This window comes from Oncorhynchus masou, chromosome 18 (genome assembly GCF_036934945.1).
Source record: "Oncorhynchus masou masou isolate Uvic2021 chromosome 18, UVic_Omas_1.1, whole genome shotgun sequence".
Lineage (NCBI taxonomy): Eukaryota > Metazoa > Chordata > Actinopteri > Salmoniformes > Salmonidae > Oncorhynchus > Oncorhynchus masou.
Window position 1 is genome coordinate 16,198,654 of NC_088229.1, and position 21,293 is coordinate 16,219,946.

At 40.5% G+C, this 21,293-nt stretch overlaps 2 protein-coding genes and 1 long non-coding RNA gene across 3 annotated transcripts in view; 2 read left to right on the forward strand and 1 right to left on the reverse strand.

The window, feature by feature from the left end:
• The first annotated feature begins 1,195 nt into the window (after positions 1-1,195).
• Positions 1,196-5,467, forward strand: LOC135504096 (peptidase inhibitor R3HDML-like). The gene is made up of 6 exons (XM_064922387.1): positions 1,196-1,385; positions 2,864-3,223; positions 3,619-3,737; positions 3,943-4,045; positions 4,504-4,619; positions 5,326-5,467. The coding sequence occupies exons 1-6, from the start codon at positions 1,380-1,382 to the stop codon at positions 5,465-5,467; spliced, it is 846 nt and encodes a 281-aa protein (XP_064778459.1). The 5' UTR covers positions 1,196-1,379.
• LOC135504097 (uncharacterized) lies at positions 5,295-19,722 on the reverse strand. Its single transcript, XR_010450071.1, has 2 exons — positions 19,410-19,722; positions 5,295-12,498 (listed from the first exon to the last, which is right to left on the reverse strand). It is a non-coding gene; the product is annotated as an uncharacterized LOC135504097 (long non-coding RNA).
• Positions 8,848-21,293, forward strand: part of LOC135504056 (hepatocyte nuclear factor 4-alpha-like) — a 29,996-nt gene continuing 17,550 nt past the window's right edge. Inside the window, exon 1 of the mRNA XM_064922324.1 lies at positions 8,848-8,979. Within this exon, the coding sequence (XP_064778396.1) occupies positions 8,925-8,979 (55 nt within the window). The 5' untranslated portion in view covers positions 8,848-8,924. The remainder of the gene's footprint in view (positions 8,980-21,293) is intronic.

Below are 21,293 nucleotides of genomic sequence, written 5' to 3' on the forward strand. Positions count from 1 at the left end.
TAAGGTCCCACAGTTGACAGTGCACATCAGACAAAAAAACAAGCCATGAGATCAAAGAAATTGGCCATAGAGCTCTGAGACAGGTTTCTGTCGAGCCACAGATCTGTGGAAGGGTACCAAAACATTTCTGCAGCATTGAAGATCCCCCAAGAACACATTGGCCTCTATCATTCTTAAATGGAAGAAGTTTGGAACCACCAAGACTCTTCCTAGAGCTGGTCGCCCTGCAAAACTGAGCAATCCGGGAAGAAGGGCCTTGGTCAGGGAGGTGACCAACAACCCAGTGGTAACTCTGGCAGAGCTCTAAAGTTTCACTGTGGAGATGGGAGAACCTTCCAGAAGGACAACCATCTCTGCAGCACTCCACCAATCAGGCTTTCATGGTACAGTGGCCAGGCGGAAGCCACTCCTCAGTAAAAGGCATATGACAAACCATTTTGAGTTTGCTAAAAGACACCTAAAGACTCTCAGACCATGAGAAACAATATTCTCTGGTCTGATGAAACCAATATTAAACTTTTTGGCCTGAATGCCAAGCGTCACGTCCTTGAATGTCCTTGAGTGACCCAGCCAGAGCCCGGACATGAACCTGATAAAACATCTCTGGAGAGACAGCTCCCCATCCAACCTGACAGAGCTTGAGAGTATCTGCCGAGAGGAATGGGTGAAACTCCCCGAATACAGGTGTGCCAAGCTTGTAGGGACATACCCAACAAGACTCGATGCTGTAATCGCTGCAAAGGTGCTTCAACAAAATACTGAGTTAACGGTCTGAAAAGCCATGTAAAATGTAATATTTATATAAATTGTATAAATTAGCACAAATTTCTAAAAAACTGTTTTTGCATTTTCATTATTGGGTATTGTGTGTAAATTGATGGGGGGAAAAACTATTTAATACATTTTAGAATAAGGCTGTAACGCAACAAAAAAGTCAAGGGATCTGAATACTTTCCAACGGCACTGTATATATATTTAAATGATTACTGGAAAATCTTGTGTTTGTGTTTTTTACAGGACCGAGTTTACATAAGGAGTGTATTGAGAAAGCCAAATTGCCTATCAAATTGTTTTCTGGCCCCTGGGAAGGAACATCTCTGTGGGAGAAAAAGAAGAAGAGGGAGGAGAAGAAGAAGAGGAAGAAGAAGAAGAAGAAGACAGGGGGGCTTGTGAGTGCGTCAGATATCCTGAGAGAGTTGGCCCAGTTAAATTTCCCTGACACAGATGTCAAACGGTCTTGTTTGCAAAGCCTAGTGTTTAAGTGTGGATCTGCTAGGCTTCTCTTCTCCTATCTGACTGCTCTGCTCTGCTCTGCTCTACTGGGCTAGAATCACCGATGAAGGTATCTACTGTCTGGGTCTGGGGCACTGTTAAAGCTGATGAAGGTATGTAATGTCTGGGTCTGGGGCACTTTTACAGCTGATGAAGGTATGTACTGTCTGGGTCTGGGGCACTGTTACAGCTGATGAAGGTATGTAATGACTGGGTCTCGGGCACTGTTGCAGCTGATGAAGGTATGTAATGTCTGGGTCTGGGGCACTGTTACAGCTGATGAAGGTATGTAATGTCTGGGTCTGGGGCACTGTTACAGCTGATGAAGGTATGTAATGTCTGGGTCTGGGGCACTGTTACAGCTGATGAAGGTCTGTAATGTCTGGGGCACTGTTACAGCTGATGAAGGTCTGTAATGTCTGGGGCACTGTTACAGCTGATGAAGGTATGTAATGTCTGGGGCACTGTTACAGCTGATGAAGGTCTGTAATGTCTGGGGCACTGTTACAGCTGATGAAGGTCTGTAATGTCTGGGTCTGGGGCACTGTTACAGCTGATGAAGGTATGTAATGTCTGGGTCTAGGGCACTGTTACAGCTGATGAAGGTCTGTAATGTCTGGGGCACTGTTACAGCTGATGAAGGTATGTAATGTCTGGGTCTGGGGCACTGTTACAGCTGATGAAGGTATGTAATGTCTGGGTCTAGGGCACTGTTACAGCTGATGAAGGTCAATAATGTCTGGGGCACTGTTACAGCTGATGAAGGTCTGTAATGTCTGGGGCACTGTTACAGCTGATGAAGGTCTGTAATGTCTGGGGCACTGTTACAGCTGATGAAGGTCTGTAATGTCTGGGTCTGGGGCACTGTTACAGCTGATGAAGGTATGTAATGTCTGGGTCTGGGGCACTGTTGCAGCTGATGAAGGTCTGTAATGTCTGGGTCTGGGGCACTGTTACAGCTGCTTTTTCATGCTGCCTTTTTATTTATTGAATAAATGAGATTATGTGATAACTGTATGCAATAAGAAAGTTACTACAATTTATTGATGTTTTTAGATATGTGAGAATGAATTAATGGCTACTTGTTCAACAGACACTTTTTTTGTCAAATTGAATTAATATTATATTGATTACAAATAGTTGTGTCTAAAGTACAGTTTGAGCAATACTTATAATGCATGTTAAAAAAATTTAATGATTAGATTATGTCTGTGTAATTTATGTATTAATTAATATGGTTGAAATATGGTTATATTGTCTCTATATTAGGGTCTACCTACAGTACTGGTATATATATTGTTTGCCACACTACAGACAATACGTTAGGAATTTAAACAATTTTATTCTCTTTGTCTCCTGTGTAAACTTGATTCTGACTTCTAATCATTAACTTCCTTATTAATTCTTAATTTTATAAAAACGTTGATATAGTCCAGCTAACACTTTGCACAGAAATTAGAAAAAATGACGAGGCAGTTAGCCAGGAGGTTGCTTTAGAGAAGCTTTCCCCCAACCATTTTTGCCCTTTTGGCTCTTTTTAAAAACATACGTTATTTAACATTCTTGCCCTCAATGCCTCTGCCCTCCACAGAAGCCTACTAGAACCCTGTGTTGCCAGAACCCAACCCAGAGACAAGAGAAGAGGGTTGAGATGCGTCCTGTTTGTGCTCAGCTCCTCTTCGCTGCCATCTTGTGGTCAATGCCTTACACTGGAGCTGCTGCTGTGCGGAGCCTATCCAAATCCAACCGGACTAACCATCTCCACCTAACTAGACCTGGTTTCGAGTCAGACCCTGACTCTGACTGGAGTAATCTGAATCTTACCAGCATCAGCGTGCCTCGTATCCGAAGGAGGCGAGCCATCTCCTCCAGAGAAATTAATTCCTTGTTGGATTATCACAACCTTGTCCGCTCCCAGGTCTTCCCTCAGGCTGCCAATATGGAGATCATGGTGAGGCCCCTGCATCTGCTGAACCAGGACAGGAAAACAAGGGACTGCTCCTCTGTCGCATTCTATGGCTGGGCTTACTAACACTTAATCAAATCTGAAACATAACTGTGGTATTCTTGCTCTACACCAGAGTTAGATTTGACATTTTAGAATTACATATTTTAAATAATTGTTTTATTATGTATATTTATTGAATAAGTCAAATCTCACATGAGTAAGTACAGACAAAATCAAACATAATGTGAAAAAGAGTCGCTAGAATGATAGGACCAGTGAATATCTGTAAAGCCTTCCTCTTGGCAGGGACAAGGTGAATGTCGTTAAAAAATAAATCCCAAAAATATTATTTGAGAATTGTTGAACAGCTGCTCTCTCTCTCACTCTCCATGCTTTAGGTGTGGGATGAGCAACTGGCTAAATCAGCAGATTCCTGGGCTTCCCGCTGCATATGGGATCATGGACCCTCACAGACCATGAGATATATGGGCCAAAACCTGTCCATCAACTCTGGCAGGTACTGTAGAACTAGACCTGTCCTTTCCATGTTTACAACTGTTTTATAGCTGTTGCTTATATGGTTGTTGGAGATCTGGTGTGTTTTTGTTCAACAAAGACTGTTATAGTAACACTGTCTAATGCAACAGTATATCTAGTCAAATATGAAGTAGGGTGGTATTTTAAGAAACATGAAATGCTGAAAGGTCTTTTCCTTCTCCTAGATACTGGTCAATCATTGAGCTGGTAAGGTCCTGGCAAGATGAGAAAAACTCCTTCTCCTATCCCAACACATGCAGTGGACCAGTTTGTTCCCACTATACACAGGTGTGTGGCTTCAATATTACACTAAATAAGAATGTACAGATGTAGGATTGTAATTTGAGCCAGTTTGCTACAGCAGGAAAATAATCCTGCAGCTACATGAAATGTGAATTATTATGTGTATTATAATTAATGTACATTTTTGTAGGGGTTGATACATTTTTCATTTCGTTTTCATTCATTCATTTCAGGGCAAATCAAGTATTACATTTCAAAGTGGAAATTACAAACGTTAGAAGCCTGTTTAAAACTCAAATACTCAATGAAAGAGTGTTCCAATTAAGATCCTACATATTTTTTTGTGGTATGTACTATATATGGTCTTCTATTTACAGAAGATCTGTGCTTTGCTGGTATAGTTTATATTTGTATTAGTAAGAAATTGGGTGACTGTGTGTGAGAACTGTCTGTGATTGATCATGTTGACCATGAGAACTACACATTACATCAACACATTTCAGATGGTCTGGGCCAATACCAATAAGATGGGATGTGCCATCAACAAATGCTCAAACATGAATGTGTACGGGAGCTCTTGGAGGACAGCAGTGTTCCTGGTTTGCAACTACTCTATCAAGTAAGTACACACTTCTCTGTTCATGGCAAGAGCAAGTGATCTTGTTATAATGAACACTTTACAGTATACGCAAATAGACATTTACAGTACATATCCAATATAGATTAAAACCTCTACAGGATCGGTGGGTTCCCACGCAGGACGGTTGAGCTAACGTATGCTAATGTGATTAGCATGAGGTTGTAAGTAACAAGAGTATTTGCCAGGGCATAGACAAATCTGATATTGGCAGAAAGCTTAAATTCTTGCTAATCTAACTGCACTGTCAAATTTACAGTAGCTATTACAGTGAAAGAATACCATGCTATTGTTTGAGGAGAGTGCACAGTTATGAACTTGAACATGTATTAATAAACCAATTAGGGCAGTCTTGATACAACATTTTGTACAGAAATCCAATGATTCATTGGATCGGTTTGCACACACTGCTGCCATCTAGTGGCCAACATTTAAATTGCACCTGGGTTGGAATAATACATTATGGCCTTTCTCTTGCATTTCAAAGATGATGGTACAAAAATAAAACGCATGTATCTTTTACCAGATCTAATGTGTTCTATTGTCTTACATTAATTTAATACACTCCTTTTTTCTATTGCATAAGCTTGACTCATCAGAGCCTTATTTAATTGAATATCCTTTATAATCACAGGAAACAAACAAGCAAACAAGATCAGCAGTTAACCATGTTTTATTTCTCTTCCAGGGGGAACTGGGTTGGAGAGGCTCCCTATAAGAGTGGCAAACCGTGCTCTGCCTGTCCATCAAAATATGGAGGTTCATGTAACAGAAAGCAGTGTTCCTTCAGTGGTTCAAAAGCCAAAGCCAAGAAAAGAAAAAGGTATTAGAAAGACATCAGTCATACTTTCCCTGTTATAATGGAAGACTTTTAAGAGTTCATTGTTTCTGGTCAATTATTCTGTTCCATTCATCTCAGCAACAAACAACTGCAAGAGAGGGTGTGTGAAAGAAAGGTGAAGGATTTCTAAACATAAAAACTAATCAAAGCACAAGACCTGCTTTTTTTTCAGCGATTCAATTATAGTACCACTATTTTTGTGTTTATCATAAACTAATGTTTGATCCATCCACTGGATGTTAGGGAAAGAATGTTTTTCCCCCTCGGTCATGATGTTGTGAACGTAAATCTATGTAAACTCTTGGGTTGCAAAACTCCATTTTCTCGCCATGACACAGAAAGAACCCAGCTACCAAACACCAGACAGTACTTCTGTTGTATTCATTTGATTATGGCCTTTTTTGAAAATGTTAAGAAGATGAGTGCAATGTACACTATATATACAAAAGTATGTGGACACCCCATTCAAAACAGTGGATTCTCTATTTCAGCCACACATATTGCTGACAGGTGTCAGCAAGAACACCGTCATGCAATCTCTCATTGACTTTCAATGTGGCACCGCCATAGGATGCCACCTTTCCAACAAGTCAGGTCTTGAAATGTCTGCCTTGATAGATCTGCCCCGGTCAACTGTTAGTGCTGTTATTGTGAAGTGAAAACGTCTAGGAGTATCAACAGTGAAGTTGTAGGCCACACAAGCTCACATAATGGGATCGTTGAGTGCTGAAGTGTGTTTCGCGTTTAAATCATAAAAGTTGTCTGTCCTCGTTTGCAACACTCACTACCAAGTTCCAAACTGCCTCTGGAAGCAACGTCAGCACAAGAATGGTTAGTCTGGAGCTTCATGAAATGGGTTTTGGCCGATTAGCCTCTTACAAGCCTAACATCACCAATGGCAATGCCGAGCGTCAGCTGGAGGGGTGTAAAGCTTGCCGCCATTGGACTCTGGAGCAGTGGAAACGCATTCTCCAGAGTGATGAATCGCGATGCCAGGAGAACACTACCTGCCCCCAATGCATAGTGTCAACTGTAAAGTTTGGTAGAGGGGGAATAATGGTCTGGGACTGTTTGTCATGGTTCGGGCCCCTTAGTTCCAGTCTATAGAAATTTTAACGCTACATCATACAATGACATTCTAGACGATTCTGTGCTTCCAACTTTGTGGCTTGTGGCAACAGTTTGGGAAAGGCCCTTTCCTGTTTCAGCATGACAATGCACCCGTGCACAAAGAGAGGTCCATACAGGTCCATACAGAAATAGTATGGTGAGATTGGTGTGGAAGAACTTGAATTGACTGCACATAGCCCTGACCTTAACCCCACCTTAACCCCATCGAACACCTTTGGGATGAATTGGAACACCAACTACGAGCCAGGCCTAATTGCCCAACATCAGTGCTCGACCTCACTAATGCTATTGTGGCTGAATGGAAGCAAGTCCCTGCATGTTCCAACATCTAGGGGAAAGCCGTCCTAGTTGAGTGGAGGCAGTTATAGCAGCAAAGGGGGGAACAACTCCATATTAATGCCCATGATTTTGAAATTAGATGTTTGATGAGAAGGTGTCCACATACTTTTGGTCATGTAGTGTATTTGTATGCTTACGCCAACGTGTTTGATAAATCCACAAATTGTTTGCACTGCTCTTGGTTGATTATATGGCTCTTGATTGACATTTTGCGAAGCTAAAAATAAGCACTTTTATATTTACTGTTTTTTAATAATTATTATTATTATTATTATTATTATTTTATAACAAATTTGTTTACTGTAGATTTAGAGATCATGTTGGTTATTTGTTCTCTTGTAGACCAATTCTTTTTTTTATATAACATCGTAATACACTTATTACAGCTCATGATTGGCCTGAATGTGAAATAACTGTCAATAATTATTTGAATAAAAAAGAAAGGAGTTTAATTCAGTAGTGGGTGTTTAAACCTTACAGTTCCAGGTTGCTTTTTCACTTATATCTGTATTAAAATGAGATTTTCTTCCTATTTCTTCCTTGCCAATCCCATCTTAATATTAATGTACACCTAAACACAGCATGTCAGCATAGATATTATAAATTGGAAACTATGACTGGCTACATGTGCATGTTATCTCAAATGTCCCCTGGCCTGCATCTGTTTTCATTTAACTAGGAGTCTAGTGGAGGCTAGGAGAGGCTAGGAGAGGCTAGGAGAGGCTAGGAGGAGGCTAGGAGAGTCAAGGGGAAGTGAGGCTAAGGGAGGCTAGGAGAGGCTAGGGGAGGCTAGAAAAGGTGAGGCTAGGGGAGGCTAAGGGGACTAGGGGAGGCTAGGAAAGGTGAGGCTAGGGGAGGCTAGGAAAGGTGAGGCTAGGAGAGGCTAGGAAAGGTGAGACTAGGGGAGTCTAAGGGGGGCTAGGGGATCCACTCTACTGGTTTTCACCTCATAGACTCTCTGCAGATTAATATGGAGAATCAATCTCCACTATTAAACTGGACTCTAATGAGGCTTTTATGGTCATAATTATGAGATTCAATTGGTTTATATCCATTAACAATGAGAGACGGGGATGAAAATATGATTTTTGTATTTTATTCCATGTCCAAAATGGTTCACACCGATAATCCAATACTCTACCATGAAGTCTTAATATGTACTGCATACACCCCTCTTTACATGTTCATGCTTGTAAAATATATTTGAAGAGTGAAATTATACGACTCCTACTCAATCAACAAACATTTCAACGTGTTCAGAGGATATCTGATTCTGTGGGAAATGGCCAACATGGGAAATTCCATTTCAGGACAGCAACTGACCCATACATGCAACCAAAAGTGAAAGTACCCACAAGGGAAACGAATGAACTACTTTGTAACAATATCAGTGTGAGAAGAGAACTTGACCTGTACCATGTTATCAACTTACTGCAATTCGCAGGGATATTTGTATGTTACTGTATTTGTGCAGTATTTTTCTGTTCATTCATTGCGTAACCTGGAGAATTCACACTCACCATCCTGAGGTGGGGAGGTGACACCCTCTCAAGTCCTCTCTCTCTTTCATGTCCCTTTTTTCCACCTTCCCTCTTGCAGGGGAGTTCTTCGTTCCTTCATTTACTCCTGTTCTTCCTTCCTTCCTTTACTCAATGCACATTAATAAAATAAACTTGCCTACAGACAGGCTTTTTGTTTCTACCATCTTGTTTCTATAGCGAAAGCTTCCTGCCATATATATGTGGTCTCTTTATGAGCCTGGTTACTGTTTAACATCTCCGCCCACATTTTCCTCAGATTAGAAAAATCAATAAGATAACAGCTCGAAGTACCTGCCTAATGCTGGGGCCTTACCTCGCACCAACACCACCTTCCTCATTATAACGCAGCCAGTGGCTAACTTCCATATTTTAAACCCTAGAACTTTGGGAATACAGAAGAAAAAGAAAACACATAAGAAAGAAACAGGGAGAGAGATGGTTAATGTAAACTTCCAAGTCAGTACAAGCATGGAGTTTCCATTCGCTGGTGGTGAGTACACAGTTTCTGTCTTTTATCATCTCACGGTTTCGGTGCATTATGGTGGAGCTCACACCAACTGTTGACTTTGTTTAAACTGTAGTGTACAATACACACTGCAGAGGGTTTCTCTTATGGCAGGTCCATTCAATGTAGAAAATATCATCGCCATTTGTTTTGACACGACTGCAATCTAGGAGGTGTGGCGACGATATGAAGGTTGTTAAAAAGGGCTCCATAATAAGCTGAGACTGACTGATGAGACTGATGTGAAAGCTTCGGAGTGTAGCATAACATGATGAATGAAGGACCGCTATAGGCAGTGGGCTGAATGTAATCATAACAGCACATTTCAGGAGGAGTCCTGTTAGAGTGTCAAGCACCGTAAAACACTTTGTCAGAGTGAATCTGGGTGGAATTGTGGCCAGGATAGTGGAAAGGTGTGGAGAGCAGCCTCAGACTCTGTCAGAGGACAACACTGGACTTTCACCTGAAAAACACATGGGAACCACCTGGGAAAAACTAGGAAAACACCTGACAGCATCTGCAAACTGAGTGTGACTCAGTTACACTGCAGTGTCAGAACATGCCTTTTCAGAAGTGTACTGTGGCCTATGCATGAATGGCTTGGGGATTTATTGTCATTATGTCATTGATCACACATGGTGTAATTTACATTTAAGTCAAGGAGATGCAAAACACCTTTGACCAACCAAACTGACGATATTAGTTGCCCCTTCCTGGTTTTATTGTACTGTACCATCTTTCCTTTATAATACAGTCAAATGTTCAAAGCACTTTCTCAGGTTTCAGTGAATAAACCCCAGTGGTCAAGCAGGGAAATGGTTTTTCCACCATTAATTCTTCCCATAGGAGATTTTAGAAACACTTCAAATAAGGGCTGTGATTCTTGTAGACTTACCCTGACGTGACGTTTTGATAACTGTGTATATCTCTTTAGGGCAAGGTGACTTTTATCTTAAAGACCTACAAATGCCATGATGATCTGGACGAGACTGCCGAATCAAAGCAAAGGTGCAAATCTCTGAATTAACCATCTAATGCTAGCTAAATATGGTAATGAATAAATTGGCTACATTTATTTAAATGGACAATTCTGTGAACTGTCTTGTGCAAGTTTTAAATGGACACAGTACCTGTCAGGAAAGGTGTCAGCTAGAGCTTGTAGGTATTTGTAGTTTTGCATGATATCTACTTTGATGCTAATTAGCATTTTTGAATCTGAGAGTAAATAGAGCCGAATATATTGATAAAAGCCACCTTGTACGAGAGAGATTGACATGGTTATCAAAACGTCATGCCAGTGTAAGCATACACCAACACAGCACTTATTTGAAGTGTTTCTTTAATCTTATATGGGAAAAATGGATGGTGGAACAACTATTGGAACCATTTCCCTGTTTGACCGCTAGGTTTTATGGGTATTATGACACCTCCACTGTGGTGCTCTATATGGTGGAACACACCAGCTGTTGCTTTACTTTGTGCTGGTTCATACTGTCGAGAGCCGACTAGTCGTAAGAAGTGTATAACTGCCTCCCGAGTGGCACAGTGGTCTAAGGTACTGCATCGGGTGGCGCACAATTGGCCCAGCGTCATTCGGGTTAGGGGAGGGTTTGGCCGGCAGGGATGTCCTTGTCCCATCGCGCACTAGCGACTCCTGTGGCGCAGTGCACGGCTCTTGACCTTCGCATCTCCCGAGTCCGTACGGGAGTTGCAGCGATGAGACAAGAATGTAACTACCAATTGGATACCACGAAATTGGGGAGAAAAGGGGATAAATAAAAATATATAAATAAATAACACTGAGTACAATACCTGCATTTTTCTCAAGGAATGTGTTACCTCTGAGTGCTTAAAAGAGCTTCACAAACCAGGACATTTACTGTATGTTGCAAATACATTTCCTTGGCAACTACCCTGTTTAAGCTTATTTCTGGCCTAGATCTTGGGTTATATGTTTCTTTGTGCAGACACAAGAATGCTGCAAATCACTGTTGATAAGGTCTCTTCTAATTGTCTCTCATGCATCAGGAGACTTACAAATACTGATGTTAATGTTTCACAGGCATGACCTGCAGTTATGAGTTCTTGTCCCTGGTGGACATGACCTGCAGTTCTTGTCCCTGGTGGACATTACCTGCAGTTCTGGTCCCTGGTGGACATTACCTGCAGTTCTGGTCCCTTGTGGACATTACCTGCAGTTCTGGTCCCTGGTGGACATTACCTGCAGTTCTGGTCCCTGGTGGACATTACCTGCAGTTCTGTTCCCTGGTGGACATTACCTGCAGTTCTGGTCCCTGGTGGACATTACCTGCAGTTCTGTTCCCTGGTGGACATTACCTGCAGTTCTGGTCCCTGGTGGACATTACCTGCAGTTCTGGTCCCTGGTGGACATTACCTGGGCTGCGTCTGAAATGGCACTCTATTGCCTGCAGTATATAGAGCACTACTTGACCAGAGTTAGTGCACTATATAGGGAACAGGGTGGGCATTCAGAAGCATTTGACATCTGACCTCTGGCATTAACTCATACATTTTCCTGGACTGGGATTGGACAGGAGTGATCTGCCATTTGAGATGAAGATTCAGTGTGAATTTAGGAGATGCCGTATATGACTCATATATAGTGACAGTGTTGGCATAAAGGGCATTGGAAAGCATTTGCCTTTTCAAATAACATGATAAATACCTTACTAAGGTGGAGAAAGTTTTCTGATCTGGTGCAGTAGACTTATGCTTTAGAGCACAGACAGACACATCCTGTATCTCTCCATTCATAATCTCTAAACCATCTCATTTGTCATTCATTCTTTGGCTATAACTGCTCTCTATGCTTGGATAGGCTACATGCTGAAACTTTTTCTCCTCATATTTTTTAACTATAAAAGTCATATTGAGTTTGTCATTTCTTTTCCAATGAAGAGCTGGACTCAACTGCTATAATGAGTTAACACAGTCTAGATGTGTTTCAGTATTAAACCCAGCAGAGATCCCCATTAGCAGTGTGCGTGGATGGGGGTATTACATGCTCGGTACACTTGACACTATGAAGCCCAGTGTTCAAGACTCCAATCAAATCTCATTGTGACAGGCATTATAGGATTATCCCTGCTGCCACTTCATGGTCACGTGGCTGCAGCCTCTGGCTCGCACACACACACATACACACACACATTTTACCTCAGGCCTTGGTGAATGGCTTATGGCCCTACATCCCCACCGGCTACAGCCCCCCTTGTTCTCCCTCCCTCAGACACACACTCCTTCACCCTCACTCTGCTCAGGCCGGACCTGCGGGAGTACTGCAGCGTGCTCCCGGTGAGAGGGGAGAGAGAGGCTGATGGGCATACAGTCTGGTCCCTGGGCCTGGTCACTCTCAGTGGTCAGCTATCCACAGTCAGGAGGACGTATGGAGGAGAACATGGAACACTGTATGGTCACCTCACCACTCCAGGTACAGATGTAGGATTTTCATTTAAGCCAGTTTGCTGCATCAGGAAAATAATCCTGCAGCAACAGGAAATGTGAGTCATTATGTGGATTAATATACATTTTGTAGGGGTTGATAGATTTTTTATAAGGGAAAACCAAATCTAAAATTGGAAGACTGAAAGTGGAAATTACTAACTTCAGAATTATTTTTAAACTTTGAATACATTAAAATTAAAAACATTCCTGCATTGCAGTAAGGTTCTCTTGCAAGAGGATGATCAAATTAAGATCTTACATATGTACAGTCAGTCAGAAACACATGTCACGGGGAAGTATTCTGTAATTCTATGACTGTTGTACTACAGTGCCTTGCGAAAGTATTCGGCCCCCTTGAACTTTGCGACCTTTTGTCACATTTCAGGCGTCAAACATAAAGATATAAAACTGTATTTTTTTGTGAAGAATCAACAACAAGTGGGACACAATCATGAAGTGGAACGACATTTATTGGATATTTCAAACTTTTTTAACAAATCAAAAACTGAAAAATTGGCCGTGCAAAATTATTCAGCCCCTTTACTTTCAGAGCAGCAAACTCTCTCCAGAAGTTCAGTGAGGATCTCTGAATGATCCAATGTTGGCCTAAATGACTAATGATGATAAATACAATCCACCTGTGTGTAATCAAGTCTCCGTATAAATGCACCTGCACTGTGATAGTCTCAGAGGTCCGTTAAAAGCGCAGAGAGCATCATGAAGAACAAGGAACACACCAGGCAGGTCCGAGATACTGTTGTGAAGAAGTTTAAAGCCGGATATGGATACAAAAAGATTTCCCAAGCTTTAAACATCCCAAGGAGCACTGTGCAAGTGATAATATTGAAATGGAAGGAGTATCAGACCACTGCAAATCTACCAAGACCTGGCCGTCCCTCTAAACTTTCAGCTCATACAAGAAGAAGACTAATCAGAGATGCAGCCAAGAGGCCCATGATCACTCTATGATCAAATCTGGCCTTTATCGAAGAGTCGCAAGAAGAAAGCCATTTCTTAAAGATATCCATAAAAAGTGTTGTTTAAAGTTTGCCACAAGCCACCTGGGAGACACACCAAACATGTGGAAGAAGGTGCTCTGGTCAGATGAAACCAAAATTGAACTTTTTGGCAACAGTGCAAAATGTTATGTTTGGCGTAAAAGCAACACAGCTCATCACCCTGACCACACCATCCCCACTGTCAAACATGGTGGTGGCAGCATCATGGTTTGGGCCTGCTTTTCTTCAGCAGGGACAGGGAAGATGGTTAAAATTGATGGGAAGATGGATGGAGATTTGTCTTCCAACAAGACAATGATCCAAAACATAAAGCAAAATCTACAATGGAATGGTTCAAAAATAAACATATCCAGGTGTTAGAATGGCCAAGTCAAAGTCCAGACCTGAATCCAATCGAGAATTTGTGGAAAGAACTGAAAACTGCTGTTCACAAATGCTCTCCATCCAACCTCACTAAGTTCGAGCTGTTTTGCAAGGAGGAATGGGAAAAAATTTCAGTCTCTCGATGTGCAAAACTGATAGAGACATACCCCAAGCGACTTACAGCTGTAATCGCAGCAAAAGGTGGCGCTACAAAGTATTAACTTAAGCGGGCTGAATAATTTTGCACGCCCAATTTTTCATTTTTTGATTTGTTAAAAAAGTTTGAAATATCCAATAAATGTCGTTCCACTTCATGATTGTGTCCCACTTGTTGTTGATTCTTCACAAAAAAATACAGTTTTATATCTTTATGTTTGAAGCCTGAAATGTGGCAAAAGGTCGCAAAGTTCAAGGGGGCTGAATACTTTCGCAAGGCACTGTATAACTGCAGTACTATAACTCTCAGAATACAACCATACAATAGATTTTGACTACTACCCTGTTACACATACTTTTACATAGCTGGTGGAAAGAGAGAGGGATTTCATGCAGTAGATTATTCCACCGCACAACAAGCTACTCTGTTGTCTGTTTACTTTTTAAACCATCCCACTGGGCAAAAACTGGTGGAATCAACATTCCCCCCCCCCCAATCAATGTGGAAAACTGATTTGCAAAAAGTAATGAGCATAAAGGCATTTAATCTTTTAACTTTTAACGTAAATGATGGCATGGTGACATTTTTTGTTGATTTCATGTTGAATTCACATTTGTTGACAACTCAGCCAAATGTAAATCAAAACTAGACGTTGAACTGACGTTAGTGCACAGTGGGATGGGTCTGTAAAGCTGCAGACGGACTGCTCACAGAACAAAGCTTTATGTTGTTCGTTAGTTAAATTAATGCTGTCTGACTTAAAAATATGATAAATTTAGCTGTGTCTGAAAATAGACACACTATTATAGATACATATTGATGTGGTAGCCCACATGAAAAAAATACTACACTTTACAATAGAGTACTACAGTACTTGCTATAGAATTCTGTAGTTAACTGTAGAATACTATACTACACACTGTAGTATCCATCGATCATGTGTATGACTTACTATAGAATGTTGAAGTATACTATAGTAAATACTACAGTATTATTGGGAGAGAGAAAAAACAATGTAGTAAATACTAGAGTAAAGTCTACAGAAACACTAAACTTTTTTAAAACTATAGTTAATACTGCAGTATTTTATTTGCATATACCCTGCCCATTCCCTGCCCCATATCCCAATTTGTGCCACCCATAAGTATATTGTGTACAGGTTATAGAAAAGAGCAGAATCTCTGAATTAGCCATTCAGACCCCAGTCCTACATACCTACCTATCGACAGGTTATGGACAATTTGCTCTTTTAGTATTTCCCCAGTAGGTTTCCTCAAGGAGAAAGCCTCCACAAAAACACTATAGTAAATATTACAGTAAAGTCTGCAAAAACAATACAGTAAATACTATAGTGTATAAATATAGTAATGCTACAGTATATGAAGGCCATATTGGTAATATATGAAGGCCATATTGGTAATGTAAAAGGCCAAATGAAACCATGTATTAACGTTAATGTGTATCAATTTATATTTTATCTTGAGTGTATTCATACAAAATTGGGAAAACTGCAGATTGATTAATTTGCTCTAAGAGTTTACTTTGTCACAGACCAGTCATCTTTTTGAGAAACTATTACAAACAAAAACCATAGGACACTGCCTCCATTGTCCACAAGGTGGTGCTGCTACCAAGTGATTCCAAACCCCTTATACAGGTCAGCCTGTGAAATCTACCTCATTCATCTTAATGCTTAACACTTAGATCACTATATGAACATCCTCTTTCAACTCTCCATTGGGTTGAACTGTTCAAACAGAGTGATGACTGTAGCAGAGAGGTTGCCAGTCATCAAGCTCAGTCAGTAGACTGTAGAAGGGTGATGAACCCTCATAATGGGGCCACTGAGTTTTTTTTTAAATGTTGAAACTGTCCTCTAAGAAGATTATATACACATGTAGGATCTTAATTTGAGCCAGTTTAACACATTAGGAAAATAATCCTGCAGAAACAGGACATTTTAATTATTAGATGGATTATAATTGACATTTTTGTAAGAGTTGGTCCATTTTTCATAAGGGAAAATCAAATCTGAAATTTCTAAGTGGAAATTACTATTTTCAGAAGCTTTTTTAAACCTCAAATACACGACAAGTTTTAAATGTCCTGCGTTGCAGGAAAGTTCTCCTGCAACAGGGTGATGAAATTAAGATCCTACATCTGCAGAAGGCAAATAGCAGAGTTAATGAAAGAGGCACCAATGTCAGTTGCCGTCCAGCTCTGCTGCTACTTAGGTATTACATTTTATTTTAATGTGATGATTTAGGATGAGGTTTAATTTCTTGGCTTATAGTGTCTTGTGATTCCTTCTTGATATTGATTGGTTGATCATGGGAGAGCCTATAGCAGCAGAGAGAGTGATAACCGGCCATGCGGTCTGCTGAGAGATAGGATTTGTGCTAGCAGGCAAAATTAATTCTCAGCAAAAACAGCAGTTAATGATTAAAGGGCTTTATCAAGACACTGTGATTGATTTACGAGGAGCATTGGGTTAAATGTTTATTGATGCAATTGTTGACTTATTTAGTGTACAGACATGGGGCTACTTGAGTTTTCCTCCTGCATGGTGGAAAAAACAACTAGGGGTGGATGTGTAAGAAAATATCCCAATGGTAGTCTAAGCCTTAGTTTAGGAAGTTTTGCATGTAGATGGTAGTCTAAGTTTTAAATGTCAAATCCTTGATTGTTGAAAGTTATCTACAAACAAAGTGTAGTATATTCCCTCACAACTTTTTTAACGGCAACTATTAAAATATCTTTATCTTCTTTATTGCCCAATAATTTTGGGGTTATGGAGGGTGAGCAAATTTAGGCCCTAGAAGTTTATCATTGCCTTTAGACCAAACGGCCATGGGTCAGGACTATGAGAATATTTCAGTTGTTTTAGAGAACTATTTTAACAATCCGAGATGTTTTTCATATGAAGATTTTAGCTTTTTCCTTCTGTAAATCCACAAGGAGGAGTTGAGTCCTGGATTTGTGAATAGTTAAAACTGGTAAAACTGCATGTTTTTGTATGGCACCCTAAACCTTAATTTGCTGAGAAATTGAGAGTAATTGAAAGGTCAATCCCATGGACAGTAGTACACAGCAGTCTTTTGCATTTCGTTTCCTCCTCTGTACTTGAATCAAAGATTTTATTTTATTTCACCAAGTTAGTGCCATTGAGAGAGACCTATTTTTCAAAAGAGACCTTGCCAAAATAGCATCACACAGCGATTCAGATATAATTACACCATAAAACACTAAGCACTACAGTTTAAAAACATACCATTTTCACATTGAACAGGCAATAATTATATGGGGAGGTGTGCTGCATCTAGGGGTCAAAACATTGACAGACCCCACTAAACTGTCCACCATAGAATTGAGCCTAGCTTAGAACTCATTCAAGAAGACGAGCTCTTGCAGTGTCATGTCCTTTTGTAGCTCGTTCTAAGTGGAAGGGCCACACTAAAATAAAGGGATAACGCTCAAGACAGAATTATAGAGAGCTCTGAAATGTACTATTGGTGCCTCAATCATAACTCTCTGTTGTTTTCTGTTCTGTCCTGACATGGCAGACTAAAAGCTGCCTAATGTAGAGGCCCTCTGAACAAAGTGTAAGTAACATGTTCCGACTGTGTAGGCCTTGTTCACACTGGCAGTTTGAAGTGACTGAAATCCGATTATAAACTGGAGGGTTCGAGCCCTGAATGCTGATTGGCTGAAAGCTCTGGTAAATGATACCCTATACCACGGTTATGACAAAACATTTATTTTTACTGTTCTTAGTATGTTTGTAACCAGTATTATAATAGCAATATGGCACCTCAGGGGTTTGTGGTATATGGCCAATATACCACCGCTAAGGACTGTATCTAGGCCCTCCTCGTTAAGTCGTGCATAAGAACAGACCTTAGTTGGCCATATACCACACCCCCGCAGGCATTATTGCTCAATTAGAATCTGATATTTTTCCTACAGCCAAAAAGCACATGGAATCGGATATTTCATAGAAAATTTCAAACCACCTTCCTAGGTGGTTTAAAATCAGATACAAATCTGATTCCTGGCCATGTGACTTGTGTCTGAACGGTCAAATCGGATTTATTTGACCTCAAGTGTTTTTAGTCTTTTGTTAGGCATATCTTGTCGATTGTTAGTTACTCTGTTGACAATTAGGGGCGGCAGGGTAGCCTAGTGGTTAAAGCGTTGGCCTAGTAGCCAGAAGGTTGCAAGTTCAAACCCCGAGCTAACAAGGTACAAATCTGTCGTTCTGCCCCTGAACAGGCAGTTAACCCACTGTTCCTAGGCCATCAATGAAAATAAGAATTTGTTCTTAACTGACTTGCCTAGTTAAATAAAGGTCAAATAAAAAATTTGGTAGCTGAATAGCTTGTTAATTGTTTACAAACAAATGAGTCAATGTGCTAGAAAACTAAACAGCTAGCTAGCTAACTAGTTGACTGCTGTGACTAGCCAAAAATGACTTGTTTTGAATGTTGGATCATCTTCCACTTTGAGGCTATAAAAATGTTTTTACACTATGATTTTGAACATTCTAAGCAACTAGGAAACTTCCATGGCAGGCATTATTGCCACCTTAGCTTTCTGCACAACATCTTCTGAGTGAGATGAAGCAGGAGCACCATCACCAACCAGCCAACACCACCACACACACCATTACTATGACAACTAGCGTAGCCATCAGAAAATGTCTGAACACACACCAATCTGATTTGTTCACTTGTAACTTGCTGTTTGGACAATCAGTATTCCGAAACGGATTTGAAAGACAAAGCATTAGGGCCTAGTCTGAACAAGGCTTGAGAGTCTACTACTACTGCAAGTTTAAGATTCAATGTTGTTCCAGACATTTGCACAAAATGGTTGTGAGTCAAAGCATTGATTTCACCTCAGCTTATTTTTTTTACTGACAGCTGTTTTACCAAACAATCTACGAGAGGTGTCAGTCAGTGCTAGCTAAAACAGGGGGAAAGGGTATCAAGTCAACATAAATACCTTCACTAGTAAACCTAATGTTTCAATTGCATAACCAAAACCAAAGCAACGACAAAAACAGCAAATAAGAATAATTTCAACAAATGTCAACATTAATATATTAAGTCAACAATTTCGAATGGCACAGACACATATTACCACTGGTCAGTCAAAGGGCTTGGAGTTGCACAAGCTGTGTGATTTGTAGATAGTTATCATCTGTTGACAAGGTCTTCGCCTGCCGTGACACTACTGCTACTCACATGGTATCTCCTACATCTAACACACACAGACAGACAGAGCAGTGCAGGCTCAACACTGGCCTCAAGCATGCTACAACAAGCACATTGTTAATGTCTCCGTCCTTCTTTCATTCATTCCTATCAACATCTACAACAGTGTAGAATACACACATCATAAACACTCACATTTGCCCTGTGATGGAGCTCTCCTAAAAATAAATATTTTCCCATACAGTATATTCCAAATATTATTGACTCTTGGTTTTCCTCCAGTTGTTGTCTCCACTTATTCTCTTTTAGCTTCAGTAGCTCTTTCCATTGGGATCGGACGTGTGGAATGAAAAAAGAGTCATTCAGTGGAAGGTACAAATAGGCAGTGGTTAACAAATGGAGTTTGGTCAGTGGTCGGACTATTCAGATTCCTATTCAGAAGACAGACAGGACTTTGTTCACAAACTGGAGTTTGAAGTTAGTTTCAAAGGGGAGAATTACACTGGTGTTACATCAGGTCTCATCAGAAGTCAGTCTTTTGACTTTTAGCCCCGGGCTGCTTGTGTGACTCATTATAATACTGACAGGACAGAACTTACATAAAGACGTCATACACACATCAACATGGCTGCTTCAGGTGTGTACGACGAGGATTGACTGTGTGTCAAACGGGAGCACGAGGGAACATGTTATGTCACGTTAACCCTTCATAAAAAAATATGAATCATCTTGTTGAGTACAAAGAAATAAACTATTTGTCTAGAAGACATTTCACTTTTGGAGTTTTATGGACTGCATGTTACTGCTATGGTCTAGTCTTCTGGTGGCTGTGTTAGGGTCTGGCCCAGTGTTAAAACAGACTAAAGTGAACTGGTTAAATCAGGAAGCTTCTCTGGTTACTCTATGATAAGATACTCTGGAAGCTGGTGGAAATGTGTGTGCTATGGGAGTGTGCCTATCAAACAGGGACTAATGTTAATTATAAACCGGGTGGTTTGAGCCCTGAATGCTGACCGTCTGACAGCCGTGGTATATCAGACCGTATAAAACAAAACATTTGTTTTTACTGCTCTAATTATGTTGGTAACCAGTTTATAATAGCAATGAGGCATTGGGGGGTTTGTGGTATATGACCAACATACCACGGCTAAGGGCTGTGTCCAGGCAATCCGCATTGCATTGTGCATAAAAACAGCCCTTAGTTGTGGTACATTGGCTATATACCACACCTCATCGTGCCTTATTTCTTAAACATACAACCTGATATGATAGAACTCTCCATATTTGCAAAAGCATGACAAATGAAATAGTTACTAAGATTATATATTATAATTCAAGATTACATTTTGAGTACTATGACATGTTATGCTGTTATCATTATGTAAATGACATGTAAATCGTGAAAAAAATCAATATCAGTTACTAAAACGTAGACAAGTTACGTGAGTTTAAGGTGATGATCCAAAATGTTGCTATCAGTATCTTTCTAAACCTGAACAGTCTGTCACTGCCTGAGTGTGATTAAGACAGTCTTAACCTTGCAGATTACACTTTATGGAGCAGTATATGATTGCCCTTGGAGGAGTTCACAGAAAATGAAGACGTGAGCTGGCGATAATAAAGATGTTTAATGGCTAAGGAGATAAGATTTGTTCTAAGTGACTCATTCTCTTTATTCCATCACACAGATTTCCCTCTAGCTTCACCATCATTACTGCCGTGGTGAATGAGCAAATGTGGGCCCTTGAAGGGCACTCCAACAGAGTCTATGTTTGTGTCCCAAATGTCACCATATTCCCTAGTGCACTACTTTTGACCAGGACCCATAGGGCACTCTATAGGGAATAGAGTGATCATTACTGCCTTGGTGCTCAAGCAAACATGAGCAAATGTGGGCACTTGAGAGGCGTTACTCTAGAGTCTAAGTCTACCTATGATGTGGAGAAGTAAGCAATGACCTCTGTTCAGACTTATGAAACATGGACACCCAGAAGCTCTGGCGAGGCCCTAGATTAGTTGCATGTTCTATTTGACCACCTCTTGTCATCCATTGAGAAAAAAAATGTTGTTATTGATTAC